The sequence below is a fragment of the Gossypium raimondii genome, chromosome 9 (genome assembly GCF_025698545.1).
Source record: "Gossypium raimondii isolate GPD5lz chromosome 9, ASM2569854v1, whole genome shotgun sequence".
In the NCBI taxonomy this organism is placed as follows: domain Eukaryota; kingdom Viridiplantae; phylum Streptophyta; class Magnoliopsida; order Malvales; family Malvaceae; genus Gossypium; species Gossypium raimondii.
Window position 1 is genome coordinate 43,277,761 of NC_068573.1, and position 14,999 is coordinate 43,292,759.

General features: G+C 28.7%; 1 protein-coding gene across 1 annotated transcript; it reads left to right on the forward strand.

Moving 5' to 3' along the window:
• Positions 1-3,460: 3,460 nt before the first annotated feature.
• On the forward strand, positions 3,461-8,211 carry LOC105800000 (uncharacterized). Its single transcript, XM_012630839.2, has 10 exons — positions 3,461-3,616; positions 3,705-3,776; positions 4,436-4,555; positions 4,911-5,053; positions 5,141-5,288; positions 5,402-5,485; positions 6,089-6,204; positions 7,082-7,161; positions 7,566-7,656; positions 7,751-8,211. Exons 1-10 carry the CDS (start codon positions 3,532-3,534, stop codon positions 7,976-7,978), a joined length of 1,167 nt encoding a protein of 388 aa, XP_012486293.1. The 5' UTR covers positions 3,461-3,531; the 3' UTR covers positions 7,979-8,211.
• The last annotated feature ends 6,788 nt before the right edge of the window (positions 8,212-14,999 follow it).

A 14,999-nucleotide genomic window follows, 5' to 3' on the forward strand; every position in this document is an offset into this window, starting at 1 on the left:
TAATCAAATGTTAGATTTTGTTACAACAATTAATACAATTAATACAATTAATAATTTGATAAATTTACTAATCAAATGTTAGATTTTATTACAACAATTAATACAATTAATACAATTAATAATTTGATAAATTTACTAATCAAATGTTAGATTTTATTACAACAATTAATACAATTAACAATTAATAATTTGGTAATTTTACTAACAATTAATTTTAATAACAATTAGTTTTAATTTTATTAAAAAAATAATTTTAATTTTAATTTTAGTTAAAAACGGGCCGGGCCGAGATCGGGCCCCATATTTTTTTCTTCGGGTCGGGCCTGAGCAAAATCTCAGGCCCATATTTTGGGCCGGGCCGGGCCCGGGCCTAGTGAACGGGCTGAAATTTTTTTGTGGGCCAGACCCAAACCCGGCCCGGCCCATGGACAGGTCTAAAACTAACTAGTAAAGTAATATACCGTTAACATGTAAGGGTAACCCTTATTGCTTCTAATTAAATTAATTATATATATATATATATAATAAACATTGAAGTCACTCTCAACCCATAAATAAGAAGATAATGTATTTTAAGACTTAAACTTACGCTGCATTGACAACAATATTCATATAAATCGAATTAACAAATATGATATTTAAAAACAATATTGAAGCTAAATAAATTGTTAATTCAAATTTGGTTGTATTTGTCGTAATATTCAAAGAAATCAAAATTTTGAATTTTTTCTTAACTTTCTGCCTATTCGACGTTGTTAAAAGTCACAACTAATAAATATAGTCAATTAATTATTGTTGTTGCCAATAATTAAAATTTACCTATGTTTTTGTAATAGTTTAAAGTAATTTCAAACATATCAATTAATTGTTATCATTGAAATATTTAAAGAATCTTATTCACTTAATTATTTTTGAGAAAATATATATATGTTTGAAAATTGAAATAATTTCATTATAAATTCGATTATATCTATTTTTTGACAAAATTATTAGAACTACATATAGTCCTTTTCGAACACATAAATAATATTAGAATCATTTGTATGATCTTATCCCGTTGACATGGATGAAATTTTGAGAGTAACTGTTCATATCAAAGAGTGGCAGTTTATATCAACAACCGCAGTCATAATGGCAACAAAGCAAAAAAATGAGAAAAAACGAGGGAAAGAAAAGAGGGGGGGGGGGGGAGGGAATGTGAAAGAAAAAATGGAAGGATAAAACATAGAATAAAAAAAGAAATAGAAAATGAAAGAAAAGGGAAATAATGATATCATCATATGTCATTGTTTGATTCTGCCACTTGTCCTAGAGTTAAGGTGTTAGACTCGGGTACTAATATAATTAATGAAAAAAAAGTTCGAGTATCAATTTGTGACAAAAAAAATCTTAAGTACCAATTTGGGAGAAATATTAAACAAATTCGGATACCAATTTTATATTTAACCTTAAGTACTAATACGAGATTACAAAAGAAAAATAAATAATCAAGTTCCAATACATTTTTGACACATGACACTTCTACTTAAAACAATTATTTCAATTTAGATAAATTATTCTTTTACTCCTTACCTTTTAATATTTTTAAGTTGGTCCATGCTTTTTTTTAAGTTTTTCTTTATTTTTATTTATTAAATATAAAGTTTGATTTTAAACAAATTATCTATTTATTTTAAAATTTTACTTAATTGAATTATGTTTTAATATTGTAAGATTAAAATTAATGAATATTAAATCATTAAGATTCAAATATAATTTTTTAAAAGACACATATTAATAACATTTATTAATTTATATTTATATTTTTCAAATATAATAAGAGTTTACAATCTTTGAGCAAAGATAAATATAAAATTAGAAAAATTAAACATGAACAATTTTAATATAAAAAATAATTTAACAATATATAAATTAATAATCTGCAAGAAATTATTGATAATATTATTCAAATTGTAACGTATTAATATTAATATTCAATGAATTTTTGTATTATTTTAATGTTAAATAATTTAAATATTAAATAGCATTAATATAATTATTCTAAATTCGTTAAAATATTTAAAAATATTTTGTAATTACATTAATTTTAATTTATTAATGATATTAAAAGAACAAATTACAATTTTAAATAAAAATTATAAATTTAACATACACAATTGACCCGTGCACCGCAAGAATACAAACTAGTTAGTATCTATCTATATTAAAAGTTTATATATCTATATTTATATAATATTATTGACAGATTCTGTGTCACCAGTTTGTCTCGCTAGTAGTCACCCAATTATTAATAAAAAAAATTTAGCTATCCAACTATAAAAAATTACAAAATGGTTACTCAACTATTTAATTTCGCCTTTTTTAGTCACCCAACTATCTTGGATTTTTTGGTGTTCTCATTTTTACGATAGCTAGCTGATGATAAAAATGAAGAAGAAGACAAAACTAAGTAGTTGAGTGACTATTTTATAACTTTTCATAGTTGAGTAACTAGAAAATAAATTTACTAATAGTCAGGTGACCAGTTTATAACTTCTCGTAATTGGGTGACAAAAAAATAATACTAATAATTGAGTAATCACTAATGTAGTTTACACTTTATTTTAATATTTAGTTTTATATTGTTGATTAATTAAGGTTTATTTATTTTGACTCCATTATCTTTGTTTATTTTTTAATTTATTTTAAATATTTTTAAATATTAATCTAATTATATGTTATTATAGTATCTGTTCTTTTTTATACGATGCTAGAATTATTCATAGTCTCTTCTTAACCTTTAAATATGAATGCACTTAAACATACGTTTTCCTACATTAGTAATAATATCAATACTAATCTAATTAAAACTCATCGGTTATTCTAAGTATTATTTAGAGTACAAAAACTTTAGGATGCTAAATTTGAGCAAAATAAAAACGGCTTCAATAGTTGAGGCTTATTCGAAAGTTTTCTTAGTGCAAGGAAGGCCAATAAAACAAATTCATCAAAATTTTATGATTAATTTAAGAGAATAAATAACAAAATAAATTGAATTAATTACTTTTTTAAGAGGTTGATCATGAATTTGACACTATTTTCAATATAATATTTATTTTTATATTTAATAATATGGAATTTATTTCAAATATTTCTTATTTATATTTAAATTCATATAAAATTTAAAAATAAAGATAAAAATGTAAAAGATATAACTTTAATAATATTCGATACTTAAATATATCAGTAATTAAAATTTCAATTTATGTAACAAAGCCTAAGTTAATCCTGTTTAAAAGCTTATACCATTATTTAAAACAATAAAAACAATTTTATATTAATATTTATTTACTTTATAATTAAATCTAAATAAAATTTTTAATTTAACAAGTAATAATTCGAATTAAATCAAATTTACACGAAGTAAAAAATCTTATGCATTGTGATTTGTGATGGGACAGATCCATTAGAAGCCCGCTGAGGCGAGCGGGCTCAAGATCTAACCCACACAGATATTTATGTCGAGAAACCCTTGAAAAACCCTACCAAAAAATGACAGCCCACGAAGACGAGGAGCAAGGCGAGGTATTCTTCGACGAATCCGATATAATCGACGAAATTGATGTCGATGAAGAAGGTTCTATGCCTCTCTGTCTTCAATTACGTTTTCCTAGTTATTTTCTGTTATTTCACTTGTATTTTCTTTTGTGTTTGGGTTAATTCAGATCTTCCTGATGCTGAAGATGATATTGTTGAGGATTCAGATGATTCTATTCACATATTCACTGGCCATACCGGTATTAACATTTATTGTTTTGGTTATCGATGTCTTTCAGCTCCATTTTTGCTTTTTTTTGTTTTCACGACACTAGGATTAAAGTAGAACATTTCGTGGTAGCTTCAAACAGCTTAACTTTATTGTTCAGACTGATTTATCTTGTTTTAAGTTTAATTCGAGGTTCAATATTAGTTCCTGAAAACAATCATTGATGTTTTCCGTAGTGTTTCTCTCGAGAGAAACTTGCTTGCATTTACTAGCTCAAATGTCAAAACTAGTTCGCATTTCTGTAAAGGAAAAAAAATGAATGTTTATGCTGACGGAAATTATTCCATCAATATAGAACTAGGGACTAGAATGTTTAGAACCGGTTGTCTGATCAAATTGTTGTAATTTTTATTTTATCTCGATTTACATTCTACTGCTAGGAAACACTGATTTTATAAAGTCCCTCCATTGGATATCAAGGCAGGCTTTCTGTGAAGGCTATTTTTCACTGTAGATGAACAACATTAAGAAAGTCATCCTATATGCGACCGAAAGAATTTAGAGTGACAGACTGAAAGCAGTTAATAAATTAATGAATAAACCTTCAACATTCACCAGAGTTTGTAGTGAATCTTAATTTATTGTATGTTTTACGTGCTTAGGATTTATTTTCTATCACAATTTTTCCAGGTGAACTTTATGCAGTTGCCTGTAGCCCAACAGATCCGGTGTTAGTGGCAACTGGGGGTGGAGATGATAAGGGGTTCCTTTGGAAGATAGGTCATGCTGATTGGGCTTCTGAGCTCCAAGGTATGGCCTTGATAATACAACATTTAGACGGTTCTTTCTCTTCTTGAAGTATAAGTCTTCCTCTTCATTGAAACCAAAATAATTTTTGCATTTGCGCTTTATTGCCGAAGTGGATGTAATTCGCACACACATCCCTTTGACCTTTGTAACATTGTTCATTTCTTATTCTACTGCAAAGCTTGTGCAGGCCATACTGATTCAGTCTCTAGTTTAGCCTTTAGTCATGATGGACAATTACTTGCATCTGGAGGTTTTGATGGGCTTGTTAAAGTTTTGATGGACTAGTTTGACCTTTGTAACATTGTTCATTTCTTATTCTTCCATTAAACTTCTTGTAAATGCAATGCTTGTGCAGGCCATACTGATTCGGTCTCTAGTTTGGCCTTTAGTCATGATGGGCAATTACTTGCATCTGGAGGTTTTGATGGACTTGTTAAAGTTTGGGATACCTCTGGAAATCTCAAAAGCACTCTTGAGGGCCCTGGAGGTGGCATTGAGGTAAAACTACATAATACTTGGATGCTGACTATTAATATTATATGTTTCCTTTTGAACTTAATTAATGACGGACTTGTTGCCTAACAGTGGATTAGGTGGCACCCTAAAGGACATCTGATCTTAGCTGGATCTGAGGACTGCACTGTTTGGATGTGGAATGCTGATAATGGGAGCTGTCTTAATGTATTCTCAGGCCATGGTGCCAGTGTAACTTGTGGTGATTTTACCCCTGATGGTACTAACTTTCCATTCTCTACTATTAGATTGTTTATTTTGCAGTTCTTTTTCTTTTTCTGCATCTTGCTTTCTGTTTACAGGAACTTTAATAAATATATGTGGTTTAACTAGGCAAAACAATATGTACTGGTTCTGAAGATGCTACCTTGAGGATCTGGAATCCAAGAAGTGGTGAAAGCATTCATGTTGTAAGAGGTATTAATATGAAATCGTATTTGAAATGTCCTAATTGAGATTTCGGACCCAACCTAAATATAAGGTTATAAAAGACCATGAAGTTAATTGATCTGAGAAAATACCATTGAAATCAAGTAGCTAAAGAGAGATGCAGAAGCATTAGAATCTTTAGCTCTCAAAGTTCATGGTTTAGCCTAAAATTTTGCATTATGATATGTGAGCCATTGTGGAATCCAAAACTGCTAGCTTTCATGTGGACTTATTTTGCAGAAAGTGGTGATTTGAAGTTTTACAATTTTTTGGATGAATATGGCTGTTGCCAGTGGTAACCATTTGCTCAAATTGTACTGCCCTTTACGACATGCAATGAAACATTTTCTTTATTTTCATGGTTTTACCATGACAGACTCATTCTATTAAAAGTTTTTTTATCAGGTTTGCAAACACATTAGTGCTGGAATGTTTTGGATTCATATGTTCTAAAATATGGTTAGAAGAGGTTAATAAGCATTCCTTGTCTGTTGGGCTAGTTTTATTTAATTTGTAAAAGAGTATTTTATTTGCCCTCATTTTTATAGTTCTCTTTTAAATTGTTGGTACTAAATTCTTTTTTCTCCGTAGGTTATCCATATCATACTGAAGGATTGACATGCTTGTCTATAAGTTCTGATTCAACTTTTGCTGTTACTGGTTCAAAGGATGGCTCTGTTCACGTTGTGAATATCACAACTGGGAAGGTATGGCTTCTGATGGAACTTAAAGAAAATGGATAGCCTAGTACCTAATTAAAGGTCATTTTTTCTTTAAAAAATTTCTTTAACCTTCTTATTTTTCGACATAATTTCATCTTAACTTTCATATATTTTTTACTACTCTCTCTCTCTGTGCTCCAACCAAAAATATAATTTAGTGATGCTATATGATTTAATATTTTTCTAATTTCTACTCGCAGAATATAAATACTAAAACTTTACTGTTGATTAAGGGAGCCTAAGGAATTAAATTATGCTACTACTTTTGGCATTGAATTTGAACTTTTTAACATTTTAATTAGTCCCTAGTTTTTCGTTTTTACTTTTCAAATAGGTGTTTTTTGGGTACATTTACAATTGACTCTCATACCCGTCAGAAGCAAATCATTGCCATCTCACACACCACAAACAGGGCTGCCCCTATGATTCAAACCCATGAAGTGGGTTATGAGCTGAACACCCAGTGCCACTAGGCTAAGAGTTGGGGTTCCAAACAAGTTAGTTTAATTAAAAATAAGCTAGTAACTTTCTTTTTTGTTCCATTTATGCTTTGGTTCACAACTGCAAAAATATATTTGCCCCCTTTATATTCTCCCTCCTTTTTAGGGAGTGCGAGTACAATGTGATGGTATGCTTATTCCTTATCTGCCTATTCCCTAACATCATTTTAACCAAACAAACAACATATTCCTATTTGTTATCTATTCTATTCAATGAACAACACTGCATAATACGGATTCTCCTTTTATTCCATTGCCATTGAAAAGCTATTCTGTTCCTCCTCTATTCCATTAACTAAACATAATGTTGGTGTTTCTCTTTATTTCTTTCAATATGCTTGCAAATATTGCCATCTATGCAGGTTGCTAGTTCATGGGCTTCTCAGACAAGTTCAACTGAAGGCGATCCAGAGTCGATTGAATGCGTTTCATTTGCACCAAAGTATGTATATGATGCTCCCTCATACAACTAACCCAATACTTTGTTGTTTTTACCAGTTAGAATTTGGTTGCCTTTTTTCATCAAATATTTTTTCTCTTCTGGATTTTTGGTGAATTCGTGATTTTATGACTACTAGATTATCAAGTCATTTGATGAATGCCCTAAACCTACTTCGGAAACAGATAGAAAAGCAAGTGTTTTGGTTTCAAACGTAAAAAATATTCACCATAAGATTATATAAGTAAACCTGACAAAGCTCATTGGTGAGATAAAGAGCTTTTCTCAAATTGCTCGTAGGAGTGCACCCTAAGGTTGGGGATACCTATGATCATATTACCAAAGTACAGTACATTTCATGGTTTTGTATGTTTGAGTTGAGCTTGTGTTAAAATTGTGCATGACAGGTTCCCTTGGGCTGTTTCTGGTGGCATGGATCGAAACCTTACAATTTGGGATCTACAAAACTCATCACCACGTTTCATATGTAACCACGAGGTTAGTGGAATCATTTAAATCTGTCTTAATATTTTTTGATAAAGTTTATTGTGTTATGATACGGACAAACAAAAAGAGCCTTCACCCTTTGCAGGAAGGAGTGACATGCTTAGCTTGGCTTGGAGCATCTAAATTCTTGGCTACAGGGTGTTGTGATGGGAGAATATGCATATGGAATTGTCTATCTGGGGAATGTGTCATAACCTTCAAAGGGCATGAACATGCTATCCAGTCTCTCTCTGTATCTTCCAATCTGGAATTTCTCGTTTCTGTTTCCATGGACAGCACTGCACGTGTATTCGAAATCAGGAACTTCCATTGATAAAAGTAAGCCTCCAAGATCCTCACTTCTTGATTAATTAGTGATTACTTTTTTTTTACGTTGTGGAATTTGCTTACAAGTATGTATACTGAAATACTTTGTATTCTTTTTTTCTTTTCAAATCTTTATAAGTTGCGGGCAACAGTGAACATTTAAAAGAATATCTCCTAATTGTAAGCTTTTATGAGTGCGTCTTTTGCATCAGATTAAAGAAAATTTAATTTTTACGAGTACCCTTCCCCAGCTTTCCATTTACTATGATTTCGTAATATTATCATGGATCAAAAATACTTGTAGGTTTGGTGTGGTTGAATTAGAAATCGATTATCTTATCTGGTGCATGGAATGAATCACTTATTCAATTGATTTTTTCTAAGGACTTGAGTATAATTATTTATAATACTTTTGTGACATGTTTGGGTAACTAATATAATAAGTGGATCTCATGGAATTTAATATAATTGGAATATTTTAATCACATTCTTCAATTTTAAAGGAAAAATGAGGTAATTACAAATATTTTCATCCAAATATGATTATTCTACATTTTTTAAATGATTATATATGATTTAAGTTTAAAAATTATTTTTATACAATTTAATTTTAGGATATATATATTTTAAATATAATTATATGTTATTTTATTAATCTCATTTGAATAATTTGAAATTTTTATTTATGAGAGAGAACTAATTAAATTAGATAGTATTTATATTAAGTTTAACTAAATTATATAATATTTATTATTAATTATTTATACTCAGTTAAAAGTTATTGATGATAACAAATATTTCAGTTTAAGTTTTGCTTTTGTTTAGAAAATTTTTCATATTATTTATGTTTTTTATAATAATCAATATTCTTATAAATTTTGATAATATCTCTTTTTAGACACTATGCCTATAACTACTCATAGCTCTTTTTCAACCCATAAATAAGAGGATAATGTGTTTTAACATACTTGAATTCACGTCCTCTTATATTGACAACTATACTCATGTCAGTCAAGACTCAATCGACATAATTAATATTTTTTAGAATTTAAAAGTATATAGTTGTGCACTTACAATTTATATTACCAAACATAACGTAGAGAATTTCGATATAATTACACTTTACAGGTCAAACACACACAAGTAATTAAAATTCCTTGTAATTACAAAAGGTGTACTTACTACTCACGTAGTTATATTTTCATCTTTAGACGTGTTCCTTAACTACATAGTAATTATTTCTGTTATGTTTAATAATATAAATTGTAGTTACGTAATTATATAATTTTGAAATTTTGAAAAAAAAGAGTTACTTATTATAAAAGTTTATTAATAACACTTGAAATTTTTTTGAAAAAAATAACAAAACTCATAATCAAATCATGGTATGTAATGTTTTAATATAATGAATCAGTGGTGAAGTCAATGGGCTAGTAGGGGCCCTTGGTTGGGATACTTGGAGAAGGGAGTAATCACATAGATTTTGCAACGAATGTAGACAAAGATGGAGTAGCGGAGCTTTCGGTTACTGATAATCTTGTTTGTAGACGGCGAAACTCTTGGGTGCGGCTGGGGTATCTAGGTTTCTTTCTTTCTTTCTTTCTTTTTTATTTAGACCTAGGGTTGTTTTATCTTATTTGTTTCATTTGATGGTTGCTTTGAAAGTATTATCAAACGAGTTAGCAAACAATTTTCAAAGTCCAAATTGGAGATAATTTATCAACTAGAGATAAACATTTTAAAAATAATAATAATTTATCAACAAAAAAGAGGGTCCCATCATTATTAACTAACGATCTAATGACTATTTTTATTATCTAATAGTTGGTCGATGTCGTGTGTTCATTATGATTTTCGAGTTTAAATGATATTTTATAAATTCTATTTTTTACAATTTTTTATTTTGATATATTTTTATAATTTTTACATTATTTGTAAGTTTTATGAATTTTAAATCTTTTATAAGATTTTGAATGTTTTAGTAATTTATAATGTATTAGAAGTTCTTGGATTTTTTCATAAAATTTATGAGTTTTATAAGTTTATACGAAATTTAATATATTTATTTTATATTTTTATGAGAAAATATAAGATTAAGTTAGAAATTACTATGTGTCACTATTTGACTTGTTTGTTAGATTTTGAAAACAGAAACCATTAAAGATAGGGACTCAATTGGATGTGAATTTAGTGTAGGAGTTCAATTGATTTTTACTTAATGAGATATTTCATCTTTTAACTTTACAATAAAAAGTCATTTTAGCCATTTATTTAATTATCGTCTCTTCTAACCTTTAAACTTATGCTTATTGTCAAATTAGCCCAAAGCAGATAGATTTAAAATTTATTGTATATATTTTTAAAATTTTAAATATTAAAATTATATTTTAATTATTTCATTTTTCTAGGATTTATTTTCATCTAAATATTAAATAAAAATAAAAGTATAAAAAATATATTTTTAAATATGTTATAATTAAATATTATTATTATTATTATTATTATTATTATTATTATTTTCCCTTTTTTCTTTATCTTTTTCCTTCTTCTCGTCTCGCCCCTCCAAACCATCGCAACGCCATTTGACCCCCACTGATCGAAAGCCCCTAAAGTGACGCTCCTTGTCCCTTCACTCATGTTTCTCGGTTTAGATTTCCTCAAACCCAAACCAAAACCTTCGAAAAATCCAAAAAAAAAATGGAATAAACAGAAACTTGATCCACCGTCGTCTGTCCTCATATCAGTCTCGTTTTCCAGTATGAAGTTCTTCACCATCCAATGAAGCTTTTCACCGTTGGGATCGTCAAAATGGACATCTCAAACCCCTTGGACCGGTCAAATCCAAACAGGTTGTGTTCTCACCTTTACTTTTTTTTATTTATTTAGTGTATAACTCTTCATTTTGTTCTTGATGTTTCAGCCATAACCCTCTGCTTCTTGATTGTCATTCTTCATTCCTTTCCCCTTATCTTTTGCTTTGAGTTTGTCTTCCATTGCCTTAATAAATCCGACTTCTTGATTTATATTGTTAGGGCTTGCTTTCGTGCTGTGAAACTATGCCATTGTGGAAGGTCACGAAGTTCAAGATGAAGATTTGAAGAACTAGCCATGGCCTTTTCAAGTTCATTTTCAGATATTATTGTATTTGTTGTTGAAAATTATTATATTTGCCGTTCTTCATTAATTTGTAACAAATTTATCTTAAAAAAAACTAGTTTCTATTAGTTTTGTCGAAACCACTTTTTTTTTTTAAATCGAGGACTGATTTTGAAAATAAAATGGGAGTCGCCATCGATCTTTTGTTGAGATGTGATCGGATTACTTTGAAAATAATTTGAGGACTGCGAATTTTGAGAAAACAAGTTCGGGAGTCGGTTACGCACGAGGAAGGGTTAGCACCCTCGTAACGCCTAAAATTAGTACCAAATTGATTGTTTTATGTCTTAGGGTGGAAGTTTTTGAAAAGATTTTTTTTTTTAAAAATACGATCCTTTTAAATTTTAAATTTGGATAAACCAAATTGAATAACAATACGTACTTATTTTGAATAAATGAATTGCCACACTCAGTAAGTTAGAGTGTAACAATTCAATCATCAAAATTAAGTACGTTCCCTTTAAAAAAAAGAGTTTAAAGAAGGTTATTTGATTATTTAAGTCAATCGAGAAATCAGAATCCAGTGGGTTAGGGTTCAATTTCTCGAAATTCTTAAACCTCAAATATTGCCTTTTATTTTTTAAAATCGAGATAACAAAATGCCACATCCAGTAAGTTAGGATCCAACATTTTGTAATCTCAAGAGCTTTATTTTAATAACGGTATGGTTTTAATAAAATGGAAACTTGATAATATAAATCCATTGAATAGAATTGAAGCCCAGTAAGTTAGGGCACAATTCTCTCAAGAATTATTAAACACCAAGCCCTTCTTTGGAGTTTTGAAATAGAACGATTATAATGTTTTAATGGAATGCAATTCTTACAAACAATATAATTGAATAACAATATACGAAGCGAATGATGAATAGCAAGTTAATTTTACAATTTGGAGCAACTTCATATATAATACATCGACGTTAATAATCAAATAAACTAGTAAACAATCTTACAAATAACAAAATGAGAATAATTAATACAAAAATAATTTAATCACAAGTAAACCAATCAACATAATCGAAATGAATAACAATTTTAAAGCGTAGAATAAAATTTTAGAAATTACAAGTTACAATTCATTTTATACACATATCTATTAAAATAATTCCATATCATGAAAATCTAAAATGATGCCAATGAATTTAGAACATATTAATAATAATTTAAGAGGGTAAAGTATTATATTTTAGAAATCATATCAATAATAATTTTGAAAATGTTAACCCAATATTACAATACTTTTAAAAATAATGAATTGGTATAAAACTTGATTTTTTAAAACTTTTGAAATCAAAATTAAATATGCAAAACATTTTTTTTTGAAATTGAGAACAATAATCAACAAATTTCAAATCGAGACTTAAATAAAATTTGAATGATGATAAATTAGAACAAAATTAAAATGCAATTGACTCAAAATATTGGTGTATAATGAATAAAAAATAAACAAAAAAGTAATAATTTATTACATTTTGAACTATAATAATAAATTTAAACACTATTAAAAATAAATATCACAAATAATATTAAATATTACAATATACGAAAGTAGGATTTAATTAATTAAAAATATTGTGGAATTTAAAAAAAGAAATCTGAATTTGTATTAAATCGAAATCGGTTTCAACATTGAAGGACTAAACTAGCAATTAAACGCAAGCATTAAAATAATTACAAAGCCACATAAAACGGTACCGTTTCAAGTTGGACCTGAATGAAAACAAGTTAGATGCACCGTACAAATTACAAACAATTAAAGAAATCAAATCGTAATCATAGTAAACACACAGGGTCCTATTTAGCAAATAGACCAATTAATCTAGCATGCGCGAATCCTACCCCGATCGGGTCACCACCTGGATCTGGTCGTCAAATGACGCCGTTTTGAAGCTATTATGTTAGCAGCAAACGACGACGTTTTAGTCCCGTGTTTAAAAAAACTAAAAACCCTAAACGTTTTCATTTTAGAGAACCGAAAGAGAACTAATGTTCTCTGCGCCGTTCTGTGCACTGAGGGGGCTCAAGTGATCTCCGATCCAGACCTATTCCCCGATGGCAACGGAGGAGGTCCGAATCTCGTCACAAGGTACCTTTCTCCCCTTCTTACTGCTATTTCTATCTTTAATGAAAAACAATAGATGCCTAAACGAAAATAAGAAACGAAATACGAATGGAAAGAATAAAATAAAATCGGAAATCACCTTTTTGATATCTTTTGTATTTTTTTGAATGCCTGTGTGGTTTTTTTGTGTGTATTACAAATGCCTTTTTTGCTTTTTTTTTATAGGCCGAAAATCTAAAACAAAAATAAATAAAAAAGAATACAATTTTCCTTTTCTTCGCTGCGTTTTTTCGTTTACGTTTGTTGCAGGTACGGCTGTACAGTGTCAGGGACATGGCCAGCTTGGAGAAGGCGCGTGTGGACCTGGCGCGGAGGTGTAGAACATGCGGGGTCTGACTCTGTTGCGCTGTTCATCTCTCGTTTGTTGCAGGAATGGCCGTATGATGTCGTGGCGCGGCTGGGAGGCGTGGTGGTGCACGCGCGAGAGGAGTCTGACTTGCTTGCGGCGCAAATTGTTCCAGAAACCCTAGGGTTTCTGGATGTTTCAAGCAAATGGACCACTTCGAGTTGGGCTAGGGTTTGGGTCTGTTGTATTGGGTCAGGGTAGAATTTGGCTGGTGTTAGGCTATACATTGGGTTAGTTTGTATTGGGCCTAAAGTCCGTAAATGGACATGTGAAATGGACTGCTTATTGGTTTTTTATTTTATTTGGTTTATCTGTGTTTGTGCTTTTGGGCCTGGGTAAATTGGGCCTATTACAAGTTTGATTATTCATTTATTTGTTGATTCATTTGTAATATTTTATTGGGATTTAAGATTTTAGTTGCAATAATCAATGAAAAAGAACTAATTAGTTTGTATAATGTTAAGAAAATAATTAACAGAAAAGAAGAAAATAAATTATGGAAGAAATTTATAATATTTCATATTTTTGAATTTTAAAATAGATATTTGATTTTAAATAATGTAAATAAATTTTAATAATTTTGAAATTTTTAACAATTTTGGATGTTTAAAAAATTAAAATGATTTTAATAAAACTTTGTATTTTTAATTTTAAAAAATAATAAACTACTAATGTGTATACATAAATTACTACGTAGATGTCACGACACGGCAAAGTTAATAATTATTTACTTTTTCGCTTATTTTGGGTTATTTTAATAAAAACATAAATTTAAATGTCAAAAAGATGAAAACTAAAATAAAGGATTAAAATGACTTTTTTTATAAAGTTGTAGGACTAAATATGCCATAATATATATTTAAGGGCCTTTTGTACTTATAAACATTAATGATATATATACATATTATAACAGTTTTATATTTCAAATTTTCTTCTTCATAATTATAAGATAATTTATATTGAGAATATTACAAATATATTATATTTAAAAAAATTAAAGTATATTTGTAAATTGTTTTATATCTTTTAAATAATATTTCATCAATAATTTAAATAATAATTTTATAAAATTATTAAGTGGTTAATCTTTTGTACATAGCATTAATTATGTTAATTAATACTTCCTTTTTTACATTGTAATTAATTCTTGAAACCTCTTTTAAATATCATCATCCAGAAGTCAAAATCAGCAAAAGAATGCAACTAAAGATATTTCTATAATTTACTTCGTGACATATGAAATAATTTCCTATTTCAAAGAAATTCCAAAAGAAACAAAAATTACCTTATATATTTTATTTTATTTTCAGCCAATGGATGTGCAATATCTAATCATTGGAAAATCCTCTTCATAAATAAAAATAGGGTATTTTATTTTTAATTATTGTATATAAATGAGAGGCTT